This window comes from Branchiostoma lanceolatum, chromosome 4 (assembly GCF_035083965.1).
Source record: "Branchiostoma lanceolatum isolate klBraLanc5 chromosome 4, klBraLanc5.hap2, whole genome shotgun sequence".
Classification (NCBI taxonomy): domain Eukaryota; kingdom Metazoa; phylum Chordata; class Leptocardii; order Amphioxiformes; family Branchiostomatidae; genus Branchiostoma; species Branchiostoma lanceolatum.
Genome location: NC_089725.1, coordinates 16,464,493 through 16,488,281, shown reverse-complemented (window position 1 = coordinate 16,488,281; position 23,789 = coordinate 16,464,493). Strand labels below are relative to the sequence as shown.

Here is a 23,789-nt window from a genome sequence, read left to right as displayed (position 1 = left end):
TGGCATAAAATAGACCTATAGCCCAAATTTAAGAAAATTTCATAGTTTTATAAGGTCAATCGTAACCGTTGTCTACAGAGAAATTTCTAACATCCCCACTGCAAGTCTATCGCATCACCTAATTGCTAAAACGTCAGACTACGTCATACCGGCGCGATCGGACCAAGTGAGTTGTCTCGACAAATTCTCTAAAACTTTTGTATGTTACTCTCTTTATATCTCTGGTTGTGCTCCTGTTGTTGATAGCTTTGATATCGTTATCATCTTAAATATTGTACGCACTAATATGGTGTGTTGTGGTTCGGCCATGCTGGTTTGGTCCAAATCTTGACCCAAGCTTCACAGCCAGGCCCAGTATCAAGGTTCAACTTTGCCGTGTGATCATGAACTTTACCCACCACATATATATTGACCAGGTTTCGGTAGTTGACTCCTAACAGTTGGAATGCTAGTGGAATGAGAAAGTAAACGGTTAGAACAGTTCAAAGTGCTTTTTGTCCAATCTCTTGAAAAATGACCCATATTTCTGAGAAGTTGACAACCGGTCACACAGGTCGGCGAATGATAATAAGGTTAATTACGTCATCGGCGTGGCAGAAACATCCTGTCAACAATGAAAAAAAAGATTGTCTAATTTGACGGAAAACGCTGGGCAGTTCAGAAGCACAGGAATTCGTTTGAATCAGTTCACATCCATTAAATATAGTTTACTCTTCTTGCTCAGGTCTTTTTTCGCACCATTTACAGGGTTACGGTCATAATATTAAGTTATATAAAGGCAGCGCCTATTTCTATTTCGGGTAATTTGTAGGGAAAGCCATCTTTGTCACGTAATTAAAAGCGAGACGATCACATTTTATGTGATTGTCCCCTTGATGTTAGCGTATCACTTAGGGGATTCTTCTGAATTCAACGTAAAGCGTTGTCTTGACCCCCCCATGCAGACCCTCATAAAGAGTCAGGGTTGACAGGGTCATGAGGTGGTGTTCACAAGATTATCAAAGGTTGTTAAGGTGTGCAATGATTGGTAGCATTCCTTGGCTTCTGATTAGTCAGAAAAGTTTTATTGACAAGACATTTTATATGTCAGACCATATCAATTTAACATGAAAATTCATCTGAGTTGGTGAATTGCATAATGAAAAATTAAACCATACTCGACAACGACGACTCAACGCAAATAAATTTTGACTCACCAGAATTTCCGACCAAATTTCTCGATCTTCTTCAGCTATCTGATCCAAGCGCTGTAGCCATGGAGTATAGTTAAATTTTTCATTACATATCAATCTAATCTAATGTCAGATAATCACAGATCACTCTAGTCTAGGGTTTAAGTTATATTGAAATCAAGACAATTTGTCTTGAACACTTCATTGCACCAGATATTGAATCTATGTATACAATGTCTTAACTGTCATTTTTCACTTGCGTGAATTGCAGGCGGTGGTGTAAGGAATATTTTTTATGTGATCACCATTATAATCAATATTTGCCAAATTTTTGACCTCCCTCCTCTCTCTTTCTGTCCTCAATAGTTGCTCAGAATGTTTGTTGTATCAACAGATATTACCAGTAACAGTTCTGATCTGTGTTGATCTAGAGTTTCCCTGTAGCTGTTCCAGAAATGATGTCCAAACCACAGCCAGCATGGAAGCAGCCTGTACAGCAGTTCATAGCAGGGGGATCTGCAGGTGGGTGGCACATTCTTACTGTACAGTACATACAGATGGGTTTCCATGTCTTAGAGTTGCATATTGTATACCTGGGGGTTGTTTTGGTTTGAATCTGAAACTAAATCATTTATTTACATGACATGCTGTTGAAAGTGATATCAGCTGTTTGTGATGTTAGAAGTTAGCCTCCACCAGACCCTCCTACATGTCCTAAGGGGCTATGGATGGTAGAAATGGGCGAAAATAGTATTATAGGGTGAATAATTGGCAAGGACTGCAAGCCCACAGTAAGGGGAACATCTCAATGGAACTCTGTTGTGATGAAACTCCCCTGCTAAATTATCTTCTTCATTTGGCTAAATTATACTATTTTTCATCCAGCATAGTTAGTTTGGGGGAGACCAGTTAGGAGTAGGGGTATACCCATATGTACAATTCCTCAAACCAATATGCCCCTTGTGCAGCTAGCTCTATTACTTTTATGAACTCTTAAAGGCACCCACTGGCCAGAGCATTTTATAAGACTTGAAAACTAGAAATATTCTAGTTGCTGTAATCTTTATGAAATTGACAATTAATGCCATTGTTTACCACATTTGCGTTCGGATTTCTTATCAAAAGTGCCCAAAAAAGGCACAAAAATAATCTACATGGGGATCTTTTACTTTCACGCGCCTACTGTAAATACTGTAGATACCATAGCCTCGTCCACCTCCGCCAAAACGTAGCAATGCAAAATTAAAACATGAAAATGCAAATATTTGACGGACATGCAGTCACTCTCTCATTGGTCAAACCGCTAATTGTGATGGACAGTCATGATCAGTCTATTAGGGCTGGGATTTTCTATCAGTTCTCACCACACAACGACATCGTATCTTCGCTCATTTAATTTCGATATGTAATGGTATAGTGTTATTGAAACTTACTATGTGTAGGAATGAGTAGAAATTTGAGTTTTTTAGTTCAAGTTTCAAGCCTCATAAATTGCTCTGGATGCCTTTAAGTTGACATTTAGAAATAAAAAAAAGTATCAATGCCATTGTGTGGTACCATAACAGTTGTAACAAAAAGAGAAAATCATGGGAAAGAAGGTTTAGAAGTTTACACAATTCTAGTAATACTCCCTTCAATTTTAAATTTCTTCTAAAACCAATAAGAAGTGTACACATGGCATGATAAGTTAACAGATTTATAAAGAAAGTGGCAATGCAATGATGAGAAATTTAACAGATGTTGGAAACTACTGGTACATGGGGTTCAGATGAAAGAATGTTGAACCAAGAAAATGCCTATTGTAGGAGAGTGTAGATGTAGTTTTTGTACTATCCAGCAGGGGGCGCTCTTGATCCATGTGCTGTTGGATATCAGTCCTGCAGTTCTGCTCACACTCACTAGATGGCACATGCAGATTTACGTAGAACAGCCAGAGATCTGTTGCAAGTAAAAGGATATAGAAACAGAATTCAGGCAGGTTCTAGTCATGATATGCCATGTCTCTTATTACTAATGGAAATGTTAAAGATTTCAGTTGTTTTCTTGTCAACACCATGAGGCTGTGGTATAACCACTTCCTCGCAGTTTTCATTCATCTTTGAAAGAAAAAATGTAATATAAAAGTAACTTCATACATGTAATGTCTTGTTACCTTTAGAATTCTGTAAGGATCTTTGACCTTTAGCCTATTGAATAAGCTGAAAATCATAATAGAAACGGCAGTAGAAAAAACATGTATGGGGCATCTTCTCATAATCCAAAGGTTGGTCATACCAAGGAGGTTAAATACACACCTCCTTGGTCATACTTTGGCCTGTAGTCTGTTAACTGTATAAAGAACTTCCACATTGTAAAAGTTATTGCTTAAATATTACCAGCTTGTGACAGTATTTCTAAGTCAGGACCTATGAAAGGTTTGTTCAACAGTAATGAAGCATGAATGAAGATAGAGTACTTGTCAACAGAAAGGTCAGTAAGAAGTCCAAGTTATCTGGACTGACTCTGTGGAGAGGAGAGCTTTAGAGGATGGCATCCTGCAGAGGAGAATATAATGAGAACACTTTCTTGGGAGTTCCTCGTAATTTTCCTTGCCATGCCAAGGTCGTTGGGTTGTATCTTTCACTTAACTATGTGCCAACCATCCTTTCTTCACAGCATGTATGTAAAGGAAAACTTGTTGCTGTTAAATAATGTGTATGATTTGGAATAGAGCCCAGCAAGTTTAAGAAGATTAAAGTTGTTTTATTGACAGTTCTGTCTTTATATAGGAATTCCAGTGAAGAGACTGCTTTATTTTTGTACTTTTGTAGTACTGTTCTGGATTTGAGTCAGTGTCCCGAGAAGCTTTGAAGTTGCCCCTCCCCCACAGAATGCTTACACTGTGCACGTGGCTGGCCTCCCCCATTCTGTCCACCTCCAGACTGAACTTGATTAGACCTGTTTGATCACACCTGGGGTTCACCTGTATGTTGTACCACCTGTCAGGTGTGATCAGGACCTGTGCAGGTGATGGTCATCACAGGTGGAGAGGACGAGAGGAAATCTTCCAGACATCTTGGGCGGTATAGAAGCAAACCCTTACCACCCTGCAGGAAAGACCAACCAACCAGCTTCAGCAACTTTTCTTTCTGCATACTCCTTTCCATGAGAGAAGGTTGCCAAGGTTGCTCAGAGGTCCCCCTTAGATCTCCATATGATTTGCTAGCATTTTGATATTTGGTCAATGAACGAGCTCTCAGGGCTCACTGGAGCGTTTCCACTTACACAACTTATTCAACAGTTATGGTGACCACTGAGTGATCTGCCCATCATTCATTAACCATTCGCTGCTACAAAAAGAGGACCTTAGTAATATCAATATGACTCAAGATATTGCCAAAGTACCTCTGATTTTTTAAATATCTTTCAGACAGACCAGTGTATTAAAACCAGTAACCCTGCATGGGCAGGCAACAGTAACCTTGTTAAGTATTTCTCAACTCACTTGCTGCTTCACTTATCTTTCAACTTCTACCCATGGTGTGTCATATTCTTTAGATAGACTCAAATTGGATCATGCATTTACATTTATGACTGACTTTTATGTCAGCCACCCAATTTTCATGGAAAGCTTAAATACTTCACCTTTCAACTGGTAATACCACACCCTCAGTTTACTACTGATCAACAGGAATGCATGACATTGTATGTAATTCAGTTCAACATTTATCCAATAGATTCTGACATGTTCTGTAATATGTGACCTTGTCTACCAAAGTTGAACTCATCAAGAGGTTTCACATAAAACTGGACCTACAGGAGGGATATTTGTGGCAGGAGAGGAGGAAAGAAAAAAAGTGCCGTAGCATTTAAGGCAAAAAGAAAGGAATTGATGTGTCTTCTGAGGTTTGGACAGAAGCAAAGCTGCTGTAAAATTTGATAACTTTTATGCAAATATCATTGCTGATATACAACACCCAGGTATGTTAGGTGGGAACCCCTCCCCACAGTTGTCATTGATCACGACCAGACTTATCCAAAGTTTATACACAGTTGTTATGACACTTGAAGAGGTTTCCACCCAAAGATCCGGGGGCTATCAATGTAACATAAGGCCCGAGTTGGAAACCTCCAAGGACGCATGGCCATACGCTTGGGCAGTTTTCCACAAGCATCTCCTCCCGGGCAGCTGAGCGTGGCCTGGTGTGGATTGTGCCGCTACCCTGTGGGGTGGCAGTCTGCTGATGAACCATGGCTGCTGTCTTCAACTACTGACTTTCAACCATGTCCTGACGGGTGTTCCGCTGTAAGGGGAGGGTGGGCCGGGGAATTCCGCAGGATGGATATCACTGAGGAGGGGTAATGTAAATAGAACAGAAAGTGCATATGATATAAACGGAATTAAATTGAACGATGCCATTTCTTTTCAAAAAACCATGACTCTATATCGCTTGAAACAAAACATTTCTGATATACGTTGATGAAGGTAAGACATCCAGGTAGTAAGATATGCCAAAAATAGTTACTCAAGCAACTGGATGAAATTTTAAAATTTTTATCCAGTTGCTTGAGTAACTATTTTTGGCGTATCTTATTACCTGGATGTCTAACCTTCATCAACGTATAACAGAAACGTTTTGTTTGATATCTGATATTTTACTGAAGGTTTAGCAGACTAGCCCAAGTGTCATCCTAGTAAGTTTACAGTGGCTCCCATACTCTCCCATCACCAGCAGTTCGTGAGGGGAGAGTATGGGAGCCTCAGTAAACTAACTAGGATTCAGGCGATCAATAGACTATTTAATAAAAAAAGTTTGAATTTGGAGAACCTAAAATTTTCTTCTGGCTATTCTTATTGAATCCAAAACAGACAGACTTGCCAGGATGAATGAGGTCGTCCAACAGGTGGTTATTTATGAGTGTCGGAAATCAACTAACATCTCATTAGGTACAATTCATTGTCCTTTACAGAGTATATGGTGTCAAGTGATGTAGTAAGGAATAACTAACTTAAAGAATTATTGTGAAGATAGATTCTGAAAATTTCAAATATTCCATTGAAACTACAAACACACTGCCGCCTCAGTACAAAGAAAACATGAAAAATGTCTATGTTGTATACATGCCTTTTGACCCCCAACCCTGGTTTCAATAGATGCCACTATCTATTCATACCTATACTTGTTAAAGATACAACATCTACACAGCTTGTCTGTTTATGTAACCTTGCCAGTACATATTTGTCAAAGAACACATTCCTCACTTTTGTATCTGCTGAGGAATATCTGATGCAGACCCATACCTTGGCACTTTATCAAAAAATTCTATTATTCAAAGAGGACAAAGTAAACTATAGTGAGCTCTGATGACAGGGATTTTTGCATGGATGACAGAGTATTGCATACATCATACCCTTTTGATGTACATTGTACATGTCACACGTGATTCTGTGAGATAGTTTAAAAGATTGTGTTGTATAGACTTGGTAGAGTAATTCACAGGCTGGTAATAATAGACATACGGGTAACATCAGAGATAGCTAGCTTTGCTTCAGATTTCACCTCCTCTGCACCTCCTGGTAATTACAACTTAAGAGGAATAACTATGACATAGCATCATTCGTCACAAACCAGACCCTCACCTGTAGCATCTGTAATGGTATCTGCCAGTTCTGTACTGAACTTGCCCTAATTGTCTACCAGTGGTCATGGACCACACTCTTCTTGAATTCATTGTGACGATGTGAATCACATTAAGGGCCAGGTCCTATAAGATGTATTGTCTCAAAAATTTTTTCTATGGAACAGCAGACAGATGCTTGTGAAACTCTTAAGACCAGATAAAGTTTTACTCTTTCAACCTATAACAGCAATGAAGTATCATGGGGACATCATGGGATTAGAAAAACACAAATTGCATAGATATAGACTCTTTCAATACTCACTACCAAGGTAGTGAGTAATTGAAAGAGTAAGGTATTAGTTTCTGCTCAGTTCTAGCTACGATATAGCTAACTAAATACCCCCAGAAACTATAATGGTATCATGCATTCTATAAAAGTTTTTTCTTGGTTTAAACAGAGAGGATCGTTTTCAACCATCCTTTGTAATTGTGTTCACTCATACTTCTGTAGACTGTCTCTCATTAAAGTGACAGGCTTGCCAAGCAAAAGCTGGCCACTTTTACTTTCTGACTAAGGAGATATTTCTCTGTGTGAGATTTATCCTGCCGCTGAGGCAGACCTTGCCCTCACACTTTCATTTGTGAAACTTTGCCAGTCACCCCAAGCCACGGGAGGTAAATTCGTTTCTAGCTTTTTTCTATCTCAAGTTTCTTACACATCCTTGGTTAAAATCTAACCCATGCCAAGTTCTAAATGGAAACAAGCTGTTTTAATTTCTGTCTCCCCCGGGGAAGCGCTGGGGTTGCATCAGGTTCAACTTTGTATGGTACAACTGGAAGTGCTGAACCATGAATGATTTTAATCAAGCCAGTTTGCCCAGGTATAGCTTGCCCCGTGGTAGCAAAAAGTATTAGTATGTGTTTAATGCTGAAGGTTACTCTATCAAAATGCCTTTAGGGGTGGGCTGGATGCTCAAAGTATGGGAAATATATGACGCAGTGGGTTTATGACATATCAGTGTGATAGGGAAGGAGAGGTATGATTACTGAAGAGACATGACGAACTGGCTTTCTGCTTGAAGCCAGAATGTACAAGAAATAGATATTATGAAAATTCATGCAGAGAAGGAGGAAAAAATTGTTGCTTTGATGGTACTATTGCAGTAGTGCTAATACATGTACATGGATATATGGAATAGCCCTTACATTGTAATTCAAGACTCCATGTCTACCAGGAAGCTGCTCTGACTTGGATTTCAACCCCCAAATCATCCAATAGGTTTCCTCAGGCCATGTTGAGGCCCACTGCTCACATTGTGTACTGACTGTGAAATTGGGCATGCCTATGTCTGCATGGGCCAAATGTACTTACCCTGGTGATAGTAGGTGATACCAGGAAAGATGGGTATCCATCACATTTTGGTTGGAAGGTGTCAACATATAACATGAAGATTGACAGTATCAAACCTTCCTTACCATGGTACCAATGTGTGTGTGTGTGTTTGTGTGTGTGTGTGTGTGTGTGGAAGTAACTTGTAAACATGATTTAGAACATTTTCCTCAATGTTAGCCCTTAGAGGTCTCTAGAGTCTCTGACAGATTTGAACATTTGGATGCTCGAGAGGGGCTGAGGTATGTCTTACCATAGGCCAAAGATGTTTGATATACAATTGAAGGTATAAGTAAATGAGTAGACAGGTGAAATTAAAAGAAAGTGGTAGGGCTACAAGTCGTCTCATTTCAGTTTCAAAGGTGCAAGTTCACCATGGTATACAACTAACAGCCATGGACAAGGTTGGTGGCCAGGTGCCCAACAAATCTAACTGTCAGGAACTACCCACATAAACCCTCAATAGCGACATCCAAAGCTGACACCTTAAGGTTTTACAACAAGCTTTGAGATGTTGCAGAAAAGTGTAACTTCTAAGCTTCCTGTAACACACACTGGGACCATAACCGACCATCTCCTAATATCTGCAGTCACCAGACCTGAAAACTCTTTAGAGAAGAACTTCATAGATTAAAACAGTGCTCTTTTTTTGGTTACATAGTTTACGACACTTCATTGCAGGTTTTGTCTTTGTGACGGGCTAATTAGTTGGCCACCAAGGATTTCAAATGAAGTAGCATTTAAGCAGAGATAATGCAGACAGATCAACTGAGAGCAAAGATTTCACCTTAAATATCTGACTTGAAAGTTTAACGACCACCTACGATTTCAGACTCTTGAACATGTCTTTTCTTTTGATGGGCTGCTGATTGTGTTTGAGACTCTAACTTAATGGCATAACTTGGAATCACCAGGGGGCATATGAGAAGAAACAGACCAAAAGGATGGGAAAGTTCAGGTTTGAACTACAGGAAAGTTCAAGTCTGTAATATTAAGCAATACCCTATTGTAATTTGTATTAATTGATGTATTATCTATTCCAATCTCTGATTGCAGTAGATCGTCATACTGTAAAGAAATATGTGCAAACTTTTTATTGATTGTGTCTGTGCATGTGTTTGTAGGTTTGGTGGAGGTCAGCATCATGCATCCCTTGGACTTAGTCAAGACAAGGTATTGTAGACTCTGCAATATCTACTGTTTGTCTCCAAATATTACTGTATCAAGTCATTTGTTTTGTACTTTTCTGTTTTTATGATACTAGTACATTTCGCCATGATCTTGACAAAGACGGTTAAGCTTGTGTTAATCGTAGCCAGACTGTTTTGGCTCGGTTACAACCTTGAAATAAGAGTCGGCACTCCCTGCAGACATGAGCCTGACAACTCTATTATCGCTCGCCAGGTTCCAGATTCAGCGCGGGCCCGACGACCCGCAGCGGTACAAGTCGCTGGCGGACTGCTTCAAAACGATGTGGAGGAATGAAGGGTAGGTGATTCGCAGCGATGAGTACTTCCAGCTGCTACAGAGCAGGGAGGATGACGGAGAATGGGGGTGATATAAACTGAGTCACACTTTGGTGAACATGAGAACTAAGCCTTTGTGTCCTATTAACCTGTTTATACTATTAATAGGTTTTTATCATTTACTGATTTTGTGAAGTGGTAAAAGTTGTCCAAGGTTATGTTCAACTTTTATCAGGCTCTGACGGAAAGTCGTAGGATGTTTTTTTATGTCATTCTTAAATATTTGTTAATTGTATGCATTGTCACAGTGTTTGTTTGTGGGGTGTGTTTGGAAATTTTTTGGTGTGTCAATAACATGTTGATTGTTGATAGATTAGTAGTCCTTAAAAATAACAATAGTTTCATATTGTATAGAACACAAGTGTTCAACTTGGTAAACTCTGATATGCAATTTATTGAATCATGATACACCCGACCTGCTGCTTGTTCATGTAGTGTAACCTGTTGGGAACATTTCTGCAATACCATTATCATCTGCCAGGTGGTGCTGTTCCTGCCACTTGCAGTTCCTCCCAATCAGATTCCAGACTTTCACAGATCTGAGTGTTAACTGCATATGTCCATGATGTAATGTCTGGGCAGTCTGGATACTCTTTCAACCTCATATTTTAGTACTTATCAAAGCAAGATCTGAACATTTCTGAACTTTTTGTCATAAGGCAATTGATTGCCTGTTCTGCTAATTTATAATTCATTAATTTAAGGGTCTACATTGTTCTATTCTTAGCTTCTCATTCTCAGTTATCAAGTGTTTTTGATTACCGTGTGGTTTCCTGTGAGTATGAATTGTATCTAAAATCGGATTATGCAGCACAGCACGGCGGAAAATTTCTCCTTCTCTTTGAAAGAAGAACAAAGAGAAGTGCTTCAGGACAACTTCATTATTGAGTCATTCCTGGGGCTTGCAGGGCAGATGGCACCAAATGAGACATGTGTTTGTGCTATGCCATGAGCAGAGGGGCATTAAATAAGGCCTGGTGGTAGCCTGGAGCCAGGAAGTGGTTGGCTCACCATCAGACACATTCTCTGTGACCTGTCTTTGACACCATGCGATGGGAGTTATCTGCTGCATGGTACATAGGAAGTTCAAAATTGTATTTTATCTTTTCACAGGTTTGACAGAGAACAATCCATTGTATCTGAAGTTTCTCTTTCCCCCTATTGTCAACCTCTCATGGCATGATCTATGAACAGATGCCAGGTAGTTCTTTCCCTGCAAAATGTGCAATTTACTTCATCTAATGATACAAAATGTATTTAGTTCTCATCAGGTTCCAGGGCAAAAGTGCCTTAAAGTAACAAACTATGGGGCTGTGGAAGGACTGATGTACAAACCAGGTGAATCCCAAAGTGGGTCTGACACCTGTAGATGTCGTTGAATGAAAGAGAAAATTTGATTTTCCCTACAAACTCCAAACAGAGCTTCAATGTCAGTTCTGACAAGAAATGTTGAATGTAAAAAGTATTACCTATTCTATAATTGTTGTCCAGGTTTATCTACCTTAGTTGTTTTGTTGAGAATAGATTTTCTTACAATCCCATTGAATAATCCTGAAATATGAGGTAGATGCAGCTGATTTGGTGTAGATTATGATCACACTTTTGTTAAGACTCATTCTCATACACCCTACAACTAGTACAATGGAAAGTTTGTAGGTGGCCAATATATAGTAACAGGTCACTAACATTATGTCTCTTCAAGTTGCCATCTCCCCACCACAGGCAGGCGGCATCCCAAGAAGTTGTCCTTGCTCAATTTAGAAACTGAAACGTGACAAAATGCCCATTTAAGAGCACCTTTCAACACCCTGAAGCCCAGAACAAGCCGCTGTCTCTCCCCAGAGGAAAGCGCAGTTTGCTTGCATTGGTTGTACCACAGGTAGGGAAAACATGGCCTCAGCAGGCATAGGTAATTAAAAGGCACTCTACAGCAGAGAGCGGGTGGAAGCATGGTCCCTGCCAGCTCAGGGATGTTTTGAAGTCGGCGCTGGGGTGGCAGCGGGTCAGGGAGTGTGTGAACTTCTCAGGTGTCTGTGGGGTGGAGCAGGACTCTTTTCCTCACAGAACAGACTTAAACTTACAGCTGATGTCTTCCAGGTTTGCAGGCTGGCTGGCTGTGTGGGCATCCTCACCAATAAATTTTCGACTCATTTTCTCTCACATTGCCAGCAAATGTGGCGTCGGGAGCAGTTGTTTATGAAGGCGACCTCCGCAGTCTGCCTGGTAACCTCCCCGCGCTCAGACCTGACCTTCGCCGTAACCTGTTGGCATATCTGTTTCTACATTCAAACATCCTCCATTTAGGAACAGGAAGGTTTAGGTGACACGGGTGCCCCCTGTTCTCTCTCACAGATGGAGGTACGAGGAGTAGAAGACCACAGTGGTTTCTGGTTCGCATGAATAAGCATTACAATGTTTATCTGCAGGTTTTATGAGTAGTGGATATTGGCTAAGTCTACAGCTTTGGCAGATCCAGTAGTATCTGATCAGAACATGTGGCAAATGCAGCTGCGCCCAAGGGAGAGATGCAGTAAGAAGAGGCCTGTCAACAGTTAACAAGCTAGATTCTGTTACTGGCTACATGTGTAGAACAGACAACACAGTGAAAGATTCCTGCATGTAGAAGGCTTTGATCTTGTGTGGTAATGGGCCACACCAAGTTAGACACGGGTGTAAACATTGTCAACTCTGGCATTTTGGGTCACATATTCACTGAGCTGTTGTGAAATGTTTGGTATTGACAAACTTTTTAGGGTTTAGGCAAGTTTTGATATGGCACGAAAATAATGATCATAAAATAATGGCATTAAGTTCAGAAGAAGATTTTACTACAGTAAATTTGTTTTTTTGTACAAAATGACTTGTAAGTGGCTATCTTATTTTGTAAAGTCCCCCAAAACATTCACATTTCTTGAGACCAATCTGGTAACAAGTTACGACTAGTGACTATGTAGCTCTGTCATTGATTTAAAGTTGATATTTGAAATGATCTGCTACAGCTTCTTCAGTTTTCTTCATTTTACCTTCATAAGGGAGGTCAGAACTCCTCCAAAATTAGAAAGAAAACTTGCCAATCTCTAGAATTGCCTGCCGCTAAAATGTCTGTGACCCTCCCCGAAGTGGAGCTGACCCGGCACTTTCTGTGGCAGAACAGAGAAGACTCCGTAAATGTCTGCAGATTTTCTGGGATTATTCCCATCCTGAGTTCAAGTGCCCTGCACTGGATGAGCAGAAACCAGAATCAATACTGCTTGACTTTTTTGCTGACAAACAGAAGTATGCTGTTGTCTTTGTTTTAAGTTTCAAATATATCTGAGGTTTGAAAAGTGGAGGCAAAACATTTAAGATTATCAAAGTCCATGCATATATGGCCTCTGAAGTTTTGAGTGTCTGTTATTAATTGTTTCATTATTGTAGCATAAAAAGTATATTCAAAACTCAGACATGATATTTCTTGTTATCAGCAGTTTTTGCTCCCTGCCAAAATATTTTTCTACTGAAAATGTTAATCACTTTGATGGGTAAAGTTTCTAAATGCTTTTCTTATACACTGGAGACCATTTCTAGCAACTTGTTCATTTGTTTCTGGAACAAATTTCAAGTAGTATTTCTTTCAGGAGTATGAACAAGTAATCATCCCAAAAACACAAGTGAGCTAATGCTGTCCATACCACCACCATACTTCTATCGCTGCAGGTTTCTTGCAGCAGACGTTCCTATGCATATACTATTAGACAGACTCAGTTACCCCGCCATCGTTACCCTCCTATGCCGTTCTTATGATAACTAATGAAATCAATCCTCTACTTGCTCCACAAAAATGTTTTCCTTATCTATAGGCATGTCCATGACCACCTGGGATAAACGCCTGCATTGATGCCACGATGTCAACAATATGCAGTGCGAAACGGATAATGTGAAGCAGGACAAAAGGGATCTGCAAAGTTAGACAGAGCTAACCCCTCTGTGTGTACTGAATAAGTCACAGCGATCCCTAACGGACATCGTAGTACTTATCTCTTGTGATATAACAAAAGTTCTGCTGATTCATCAATGCATTTGAAAGACGACAAGCCTTTATCAGGCTGGAGCCTTATTGGGTTGTTATTGATTAGCCGTTCATTACTCCCGCTATCAATGAGTCGCTGTTCACCTGTTGACGAGTGATGGATGTCGGGTGGCAGGTACCTATTGGAGCCACAGGTAACCCAACACCTGAGAAACAAGGCTTACCGTAATGGATTTCAGGACCCAAGCCTTGTTTACCTGTTGGGAGAATACCTGCGCCGCCTGCTTTTACACCGCAGACAATGCCCCAACCCCCCGAGAAAACAGCTTCCTTTACGTTTCCTTTCTGACTGGTGGACAATGCGCTATGACCCCCACCTACTTGTAGCTTTGTCCGTTGAGTGACAATACATAACCATAGCTCCACCCCCTGCTCGCGCCCTCACACGAATAGGTCCTGGTCCTTGTGGGTCACTATGCAGGGTCGTAACTTCCCTGCCGGCATTCATCTGCCATTGTTTCTGATACTGCCCACTACTTGTTACTATTGCTAAATATACCTCACCCAGGAGTCGCCTGTCTGTGCTTTGAGAAACTGCTGCCAGCCGAGATCTCACGCAACTCACTACCATGTGTGTCTAAGTGACATCATGGCTCAGTATTTATTCAACAGTGTGTGTTACCCTGTCTTCCAAATACATTAACATCTCAGGTGCATTTATTTTGTCTCCTCAAAAGAACATCTGTCCTTTTACCAAAATAGTTGTTTTTACACAGTCTATGCAATGTCAGCTTTCTTTGCAGTTATTAGTATCTAAAAACTTTCATATCAACCCTTTAGAAATCTGTCTAGGAAAAGACCTACATGTACAATTGCAAAAAAAAATCTTTGATTGTCTCAATATTGAGACATTTGGTGTACATGAAAATAAAAATGGTGACAATGACATCACTGTTTAGCCCTTTGTTTCAACAAAGTGGAGAAGACTTGTAATTGTAATCAAAGCATCTCCATCACAAGGGTCTGGAGTGGCCAGCACCTGCACAGTGGATGGACTCTGTGCAAACTTTGGGATGTCCCCACACAAAGCACTGTTTTCCCTGCACATATCTCCTGGAGACTGCGGGTGTCAATTACCCATTTCCATCTCCGGAACAATGTTTTATCAGTTACCACTGATAGACACTAATCTGCCATTGTGCCAACACTGACCAATAATGTTATGGCAACCTGCCCTAAGAGTCCATTTCCTTTGATGATGTCATGTTTTTGGTTACACCTGTTTCAAAAAGTGCTTGTCTCATGATGATCTTTGGGATTCTGGAGGAAATTGTATCATCCTGTCTTGATAATAGAAATTGGTGTCTAGGATATCTGATCATCTTGGGCAAACAACTTACAGGATACAACCTGCAAAGGAATGTGAAGATTATAATAGATTAAATGGTGATAATACGTCAATAAATGCTTCCAAGTGTTTCAAGAAAGTCTTGGAATTTTTATTAGATGAAAAATTTACAGTCAGGAGCAGCATGTTTGGCTATATCAGTAATGCAGACATAAAGCAGTAGGCATCCCAGTCTTTAAGCACTGCCAACATTACTTGCAGTCAAATGTCATAAACTCATAATTCACCTGTACATTGTTGGGGGAAAAGTATCAGGGAACACTGTCCAACTAACCACAGGTATATCATAATTAACCCTGATATGTGATTATGATTGTGTCTGTTGTCTTCACATGTAATGGATGAACACCATTTCTAAGGCAGTTCTTGTAAAAATAACAGTAGTAGTCATTGTAATGTGAACTGCTGTGACAATGTGATCTACAGGTGCCATCAGATTCCTTGTATTTCACAAGAAACCCTACCTGTTGACTTGTCAGCACCTATTGGCTGTAATTGCAAGACAAGGAACAGATGATTAACTTGGTTATGTGGGTGTGACATGACTGTTGAATTTGATGCTCCCAGAAGCTTTGTCACCTTTTCTGTTTTATCTCCACACAGGATGCCCAAACAGGTTGTGACACCTGTCATTTGCTGATCCAGGGGGGGTCCGGGCTCAGCCTGCCATTCTTCCTACCCTCCTAAAACCCCAAGACAAATCTGGGCAGCACCTGCATTGTGATGATTTAGCCAATCGTAGATAATCGCTCCTTCACACTTTGCTGCGGAGTACAACATATTTGCACCCCAAACAACACATCCTTTCAGAGTTGTGGCTGTCCCTATTGACAGACTGATCAGGGTTAATGGTTAGGGGTGTTTCACCCCAAAGGTGTGGGGGATGATCCATGTGGTCTGAAGCTAACTCCGTGCACGATTAACGTAAGCTGTGCTCTTGTGTCTGCCTGCAGGCCCCTATCTTTCTACAAGGGAATCCTTCCACCAATCCTGGCAGAGACGCCCAAGCGAGCCGTCAAGGTAAGCCTTACCTGCTTCTCTGACAAAGGCTAGTGCCACCCCCATACTTCCCCTTAATGCCCCATTAATGCTCAAATCCCCCTGATTTATGGACACCACTTGCTCTCAGGTCCTCTTCTGCTGGACCACACCAAACACTGCAGGTGCTTGAGGGGTACTCAGTCTCCCTGATGTGTTATCTCCTCATCAGTACAAGGAGGCTGAAGAACCCTTCTCTGACTGACAACCTCCAACAGGAGACAAACATTCCTTCCCATGGAGACGTGAATGGACGCACAAAACACCTGCTATTCTTGGCATCTACCTGTTCAAACACCGGAAACTAAGCACAAAATCAAATGCTCTCAAATTGTTTGACTTTTGAGTCACTGGTCACCTCTTGACAGCTACTTGCACTGGTTCCCCACCCTCTGCCATAACAACTAGGTATAGAAAAGTATATGTTTCAGGATGTTATATGTTGGTTTTACATTATTGTAAGAAACCCCAATGGTTTCTTCACATCCCCAGAATCTCAATGTTGAAAAAAATACATCCTTTTGCTTTTGACACCTGTGGCATTTGGTGAACTGTGTAGTTATGCAAAAAAATTCTGCATGTCCTGTTGCTTTTGGGACTGAATCATTTGTCTCAAGAATAGAACATAATTAACCTTCCTATGATGATTTTCATTGTCATTTTGTACGAAATGTTTTCAAAAGGATATAGTTATATGGGGTGACTGACCTGGGATGTTTTTCTAACAACTAATGCTTAGACAAACTTACGCCTTTTTTCACTGTTGTAAATCATGTCCAATGGTTGACGTAAATACCCCCTACCTACACAATTGTGTGAGTCAATTTAGTCTCAACTCAGTCTTAGCTATGTGTGCACAGAAGTCAATTCTCCCAAACACATAGTGCCCCACTGGACAGCCACCCCAATGTCTATACATCCCCAATATACCCGCACATATGTGCATATATGTCTCAATGTGCATAGGTCACAATGAGCATACATCCTCAATGTGCATATGTCTCCTAATGTAGATGTGGCCTTGTGCCAGTCATGACTAGAGATGTCAGTGTGTACCCCATGCACTGGTGCAGTAGCTGCTTTCCTAGTTGTGGGTCACATCTTGTGCAAATTTTGGCAGTGAATGGAAGGCTTGGTGTCACTACAGCCTGTCTTGTAAATCACCCATTCCTTATGCTCTTGTGCAGTTTGTACCACAACTAAATTTTCTGCAACTTCAAACAACCATGGTTTCATGCACTGCTGTGCGTGTGCATGTTAAAACGCCAGAGCATGGATCCTCTTGTCCTTGTTAACTTTCCTCTACCTGCTATACAAATGATGCTCCTTGGCTTGTGGCTAGTCACTTGTGTTGAGGTATTTGGTAATCTCCATGCTCCTTTGCAACTGTCATGTAAATCATTCTCGTTTTTACAGTTCTTCACCTTTGAGAGATACAAGAATCTCTTCTCTTTTGGGTCCTCCACACCATCAGCCATGGTAAGTATCGTCTATTCCAGACTTTCCCATTCAGAAAGCCATCTTGGCATTATTTCTTCAAAGAATGGTTTAAGAATATTTTAAGGATGTCCGACTTAACATACTTGTCATAGGTACACGTCACTTAAGTACTATAAATATTATTTTTGACCGGAAGTCTAAATTTGCCTACTTGAGAACATTGACACAGCTCTTTGTTTAACTCTTCAAATAGTTCTTCAAAGAAAGTCGCCCCCCTACATTATAAGAATCCCTACAATGAAATTGGTTGCAAACTGCACTTGAATTTGTAGAACCGCACAATTGAGTATTGTTCCTAAGCTCTCAGTGCACCTGTTTTGTTAGGTTTGTGCTGATAGATCCACCCATTGCTATGGAGATAACAACCTGATTCTGTCAGGTGAGGGCAGGCCGTCCTGTGACCCACTGCTGCCGATGTCACACACCCTTATTGTTCCTCCCGTCTCCAGGAGTCACTTATGATGGATGTCATCTATTGTTCAGCATGCCCATGTTTGTTTTCTTTCTCAGGCATTCACCCTGGCGGGTTTGTGCTCAGGTTTAACCGAGGCTGTGATTATTAATCCCTTCGAAGTTGTCAAGGTCAAATTACAAGCAGAGAGAATCGCACTATCTCAGGTGAGTACAATTGTACAATTGAGAAAGACAGCGGTAAGTCAGGAAGTGCTATAACAAATATCGGCTCACCGGTACTGTGACAGACAGTCCCTTGTTTACCAAAACAACATTTACGAGCAAGAGGGCAGGCAAACCTGTGGGTCACTCATGTTCTTTACAATTGCCCCCCAATGCCTCGAACATTTCTGGAAGATTGAGTTACCCGTATTATTGAACAGACCTGGGTTTTGTCTTACAGTTTTGTGCTCGGTGTTGGTTGGTCACATTCCTAACCCCCTACACATGCTTCCACCTATGCTCAATTTGTTGCAAATAAGAATGGGAGGTGCAGGTCTAAATGGGTTGTAATGTCAGCGAGGTAACATGAGCCGCTTTTCTTTGTACCAAGCTTCCATTCTAGTATGACTGACTTGTTGATTGGGAGGGGGATCAATCCCTTTTTGAGGCCAAATTCTGCAAAACAAGGCCACCCTGACAACCTCATGCTGTTCTGTTGAGTGTAGATTAAGAACTAGAGTGCCTTACAGTGCCAAGATTCAGTCAAAGGAAAGGTGTTTACAAATTTCACAGTTTCTGCATGTTTAGAGGCAGGCTGTTTGCCTGGAAAGTCATGGGCGTAAAGGGTTTACAAAAATAAAGTGTAACAAGCTTTGGAGAGGACACAAACCGTAGGAAACCCAGTCAGTGAGAGTCACGTCTTTTTTAGTCTGTTTGGATGGCAGGGGTCACGTTTGACCAGAGAAAATGAATGGGTCGGGGGAAGTCGTAGTGTCACTGCCTGTGGTATCCTTCAGAAGCCTTTGTACCCTCTTCAAATGTAAGTTGATGTTACACTGTTTGGGACATCATAATTACCAGAAGTATGTAGCAGTGAATGGTTGCCAGGGTATTTTCCGTATCAAGTGTCTGTCACACTGCTTGCTCGAAAAAATATTTTGTCACTGTTGACGCTCTTCCACCAGCGTGTCTCTGACTTAAGTTTCAAAAGAAGTTTCCGACTTCCTGCTATTTTCCCACCTTTCTTCACAGCAACCTTCCACCATACACACAGCGCGGGAAATCGTAAGAACAGATGGGCTCGGACTACGAGGTCTGAACAAAGGATTGACATCCACCTTGGGCCGTCATGGAGTCTTCAACATGATTTACTTTGGATTCTACCATAACGTGAAGAACCTAATACCAGAGAGCAAGGTACGTACAAGAATGGTCTTATCATCTCTCTTTGAATCCATTTGATATTTTCCCTTGATGCCACATTGCTTGATGCCAGCTTGGCAAGCGAGACGCCCTGCCAAGGTATGCTCATATTGTTGTCATCAAATACAAGTGAATGAGTTTCTACGGCATGTCCTGGGGATGGGGAGCCTTTGAGGGGAGGTGAACCAGGAGAATTGGTGGGAAGGTAACACCACCCGTCTCCAGTCTATCTCTCTCCTGTGTGCATCACGCCCGGTATGCTCAGTGAGAACGGAACACAGAACACCAGTTCCGACTGACACCTCACTCCGCTGGCACGCAACGCTGCCAGTGATGGGGTCAGGGGTGACTTCTCGTGCCTTGGCATGTGGAACCCCACATGGCGTCAACGCATGACGCTTCCATCCAAGTCAATTAAACTACTTTTACGATAAAACCACTGGCTGAAAATGTGAAAGTTTAGCAAGTAAAAAGTTATCACTGTTAAGTTTTGATGCAGTTACTTTAAATGAGACAGATTTTCAAAGTGACAAAAAGTTGAAATGTCATTGTATTGACAAATGTGCTTCATTGAATACCCAGGAAGCACATACTAATTTGAATAGCCCGTTGGTACTACCTCATAACAGTGCTCCCCCATCTCAGTTCTACTACTCTTCTCTTCTTACTTCAAGTCAATGTCCATTTAGCAAAGCTGCTTGTGTGGAATTAACTGCTATCTATGACCAGATTTGTTAGGCTTCAGTTCTTTGATCTGATCATGCAGTAAGGTATGGAAATCTGGATGACAGATTACATTGAATAGCCATTTCTGGCAAAGACAGTTCTTGTTATCAGAGACATGAAAAATTCCAACCGGCTAGTTCTTTATTGTTTGTTTCTGTTTATTTGTTTGCTTATTTGTTCATTGTTTGAACAAAGGTTTTTGCTTCATCATTACAGGACAAAAAAGTGGACTTCTTAAGAAAATTTGGTATAGGTCTGACTGCTGGAACCCTGGGTTCCTGTATCAATATTCCATTTGATGTGGCCAAGAGCCGTATCCAGGGGCCGCAGCCTGTTCCAGGGGAGATCAAATACCGTACCTGCTTTGCTACGATAGCAACAGTTTACAAGGAGGAGGGGTAAGGACATGTTGTCACACAATCATGCAACAGGGAATGCCAATCAGCTTGCACATCTGATACCATCAATATTTTTGGTAACCCAAAAGTGATATAGATGATTCATGCTGTTACTTAATTCTAGACCTATTTCAAACATTATACAATGACTCTCCCCTAGTTCTGTATTTTGAACATTCATGTATATGGGCAGAGACATCTGTATTTACACCAACGTCATGTTTTTGTCATGCCTCTGTAAGCAAGTTCTTGACTTGCACATGTACCACAACACACAATCATGCTGTTGATCAAACAGAATCATCCGTGATGGTTGTGGTTTTCTTTCAATGTTGTCATTAGTATTGGCCAGTTGCTTTAATTATTTGCATGTAGCAGAAACTTGAGAAAGATGTCAAAGTTTGAGCACGCTGCGGGTGTATTCACCATCCACATTTCATAGTTTTGCTAGGACTGATAGCATATAGTGAAAAGTATATCAAGAGAAGATGTAATTTGCCATCCTTCTCCTGACATTTCTTTTCTGTCGTTTCCAGGTATCTAGCATTGTACAAGGGACTTCTTCCAAAGATCATGAGATTAGGGCCAGGTAAGACTATTGATATTGCTACACTTTCTTCTTGCCTCTCCGACACATAATGATCCATTGAGTACACTTGGCATAAGATCCAGGTGGATTTGGATATATTTGTAGCAGAGCAGTATTTACTTAGACGTGTCCAGCGTATATTTGTACAATTAAAGCAAAGCAACACAGTAGCAAGGACATGCCTTTCTCAAAATGGATTTATAGACTTAACGTTCTGTTTGCTTCTTTTCTAATATGTTGACTTCTCTTACAGGTGGTGCAATTATGCTGTTAGTGTATGAGCATGTCTTTGACTGGCTGCATCACCACTGGTGACCATCCCATCTGTCGTCACACCCAAAAGTCTTCACACAGCAAAGGCATCTTCAGAAGATAATGGCTACATTGTACCAGCTCTGATGGTTTACGTGCAGTGTCCGTATCTATCATATCAGTGCTGTTTTAGAAACAAACACCAATAGTTTGTTCTGATTACAATAAACATTAGGCATGGCTTGGTTGACCAGTGAGCAGCAAAATGCTGGTATGAGCAATAAAAATAATTCTGACAATACTTTTACACACGTCCCCACACCAGGTCATTGTAAGACTTCTGCACACTGCCACCAGTGACATGGCACATTGGTTAAACAAAGCAGTTAGAACTACAGTACTCTGCCTTCTTCAGTCATTCCAAAATAGTTATGAAATACAGTCACATTGGCTGCTAAAGAGAAGTATGGGGTGACTTGTATTCTAAAGCAAAACGTCTGAAAAGAGTGTTTATCTTTTTTTTCATTTGACACATGTATGGCATCACAAGGTGATAGGTGTGGTCATGATACACCATACAAGGGTAGTTGGGGGGTGTATTTGAAAATTACTGAAGGCTAAATTCACAATTTCAGTCAAGTTAAGAGTTGCCTTGCAAATCACCATGAACAGGTGTACACACATTGTTAGTCTAATAGTGCCCAATAAATGTTACTTTTGCATTAAAAGATGTTTGCTTAAGTGCCATAATGGATGTTTTTGGACACCTTCCTACATTTAGATTAAAAGCCAGAACAAAATTTTGTCTGACAGTAGAAAGAGCCTTCCTTGCCTCTGCCAGTATTGTGCAATTTGATTTTAAGCCATCTTGGTGGTGGTGATTGACAATGTCTTTTTAAATGCAGTATTCATGCAATCATGTGCGCAGGTGTCAAGGTGGAAATGGAGTAGCTGGATTTTTAGGATGAAACTGTAAAGATCTGTTATGGAAATTTTACAAATACAAAATGTACATTATCTGATGGAAAACATTGTGTGGAAAGGGAATGCAATTCCCCATGATAACATCTGAATATTTAAGTTTAACTATAGATGATGGAAAAAGCTTTTAAGACCAAAATCATGCAAACATCAAGAAAACGTTAAAACCCAAGTTATCCCTGTTGTTCATGTAAAATACAGTTTATATTATGTGGACAAACATTTTATTACATCTCTGGCAATCTTGTTAGTGCCTTCATTCGACTGACGATGCTATTGTCATGGATTTGTAATGAAGATTTATTTTTTCTATGTACGATTTTAACTTAAGATATATTTTTATTCAATCCTATCATTGATGAGCAATGAGCTGTGGATCTTCATCAGCTACCTCAGAATGACATGTCCCAGCTATAGGTGACAGATTTTACAGTATTGTGCAAATAAACGTGGAGAAACTGCCTTGAACCTTTGCTGTCGTTTAGTTCATATGTCACAGTTTTTTTCTTCTAATGACTGATATTGATGTTGTTAAACCGAAGATGGCTGTTTTTTTTATAAATATCTATGTCTCATATCACTGACAAGCTCCAATGATATAGTATCAGCTTATATTTATTACGGAATCGTTTAATTTTGACTGTATTATCATTGAGGAATCCATGCTTTTGTTACGTTTTGCCTGACACAATCATCAACCAATCCCCCGGCACCAGTGTTTTGTCTCTGTCCTCTCCCTTTTCTTTTAATAGCTCCTAGTAGTGTGTATTGAACCCATGTCGCCACTCTACAGATAACTGTCTACGTAGGCAAGGATCACTATTGATGTGTACTGACCACAAATACCAGGAAACGTATCGAAATAATTTCCATACGCACGTCAGCGCCTTGTGGATGTAGGTGAAATCAGCTCCAAATGGCCACCTGTTCAGCGATGGTAACTCAATTACCTGCTCAGCGCTACAGGTGTCCTTAGCTGACACCTGTGCTGCTCATGTTGGCAATCTATTTAAAGTTGTGAGTCATCGAGGCAACTATCCTGGTGGTGTTGCCAATGTTGATATGATATTTGAAGGGAGTAGATAGGTTTCTGTCACCATTTTGAGAAGGCTTTGTCACGTCACGTTATTTTCGTTTAACCTCCATGTTTGCCTTTTACCTGCCCTGTGCTGTCTGCATCAACCGTTTTGTGCCGTGGAAATAATCAGTGGTTGTTTCCCGCGTTAGCTTGACCATGAACGTCAAGGGTACCTCGTGTTTGCTGGTGTGCTCGGGTTGCTCTTGCCGTGACCCGTAATAGGGGATAGGGCTGAATAGAGGCAGGTTAAACATGGAATGGAGGTGAGAAGCTTTAGGCCGATTTGGAGCCACTTTGGAAGCA

The 23,789-nt window shown here is 40.8% G+C and overlaps 1 protein-coding gene across 5 annotated transcripts; it reads left to right on the top strand.

The window, feature by feature from the left end:
* The first annotated feature begins 51 nt into the window (after positions 1–51).
* LOC136432920 (mitochondrial 2-oxodicarboxylate carrier-like) lies at positions 52–22,876 on the top strand. Of its 5 annotated transcripts, none has more exons than XM_066424570.1 (11): positions 52–166; positions 1,617–1,694; positions 9,288–9,336; positions 9,568–9,651; positions 16,060–16,126; positions 17,561–17,623; positions 18,155–18,262; positions 19,292–19,456; positions 20,405–20,586; positions 21,123–21,175; positions 21,429–22,876. In XM_066424570.1, exons 2-11 carry the CDS (start codon positions 1,628–1,630, stop codon positions 21,488–21,490), a joined length of 900 nt encoding a protein of 299 aa, XP_066280667.1. In that variant the 5' UTR covers positions 52–166; positions 1,617–1,627; the 3' UTR covers positions 21,491–22,876. The 5 variants fall into 5 exon arrangements, with proteins under 5 accessions (XP_066280667.1, XP_066280670.1, XP_066280669.1 ...); XM_066424573.1 differs by having other exon boundaries at positions 84–166; positions 1,604–1,694; XM_066424572.1 differs by having other exon boundaries at positions 116–199.
* Positions 22,877–23,789: the final 913 nt, after the last annotated feature.

Coding starts and splice junctions, on each gene's coding strand:
- LOC136432920 (XM_066424570.1), top strand. CDS start 1,628: ATGATGTCCAAACCACAGCCAGCATGGAAGCAGCCTGTACAGCAGTTC. Junction 1,695..9,287: donor CATAGCAGGGGGATCTGCAG/GTGGGTGGCACA, acceptor ATGTGTTTGTAG/GTTTGGTGGAGGTCAGCATC. Junction 16,127..17,560: donor CGCCCAAGCGAGCCGTCAAG/GTAAGCCTTACC, acceptor TCGTTTTTACAG/TTCTTCACCTTTGAGAGATA.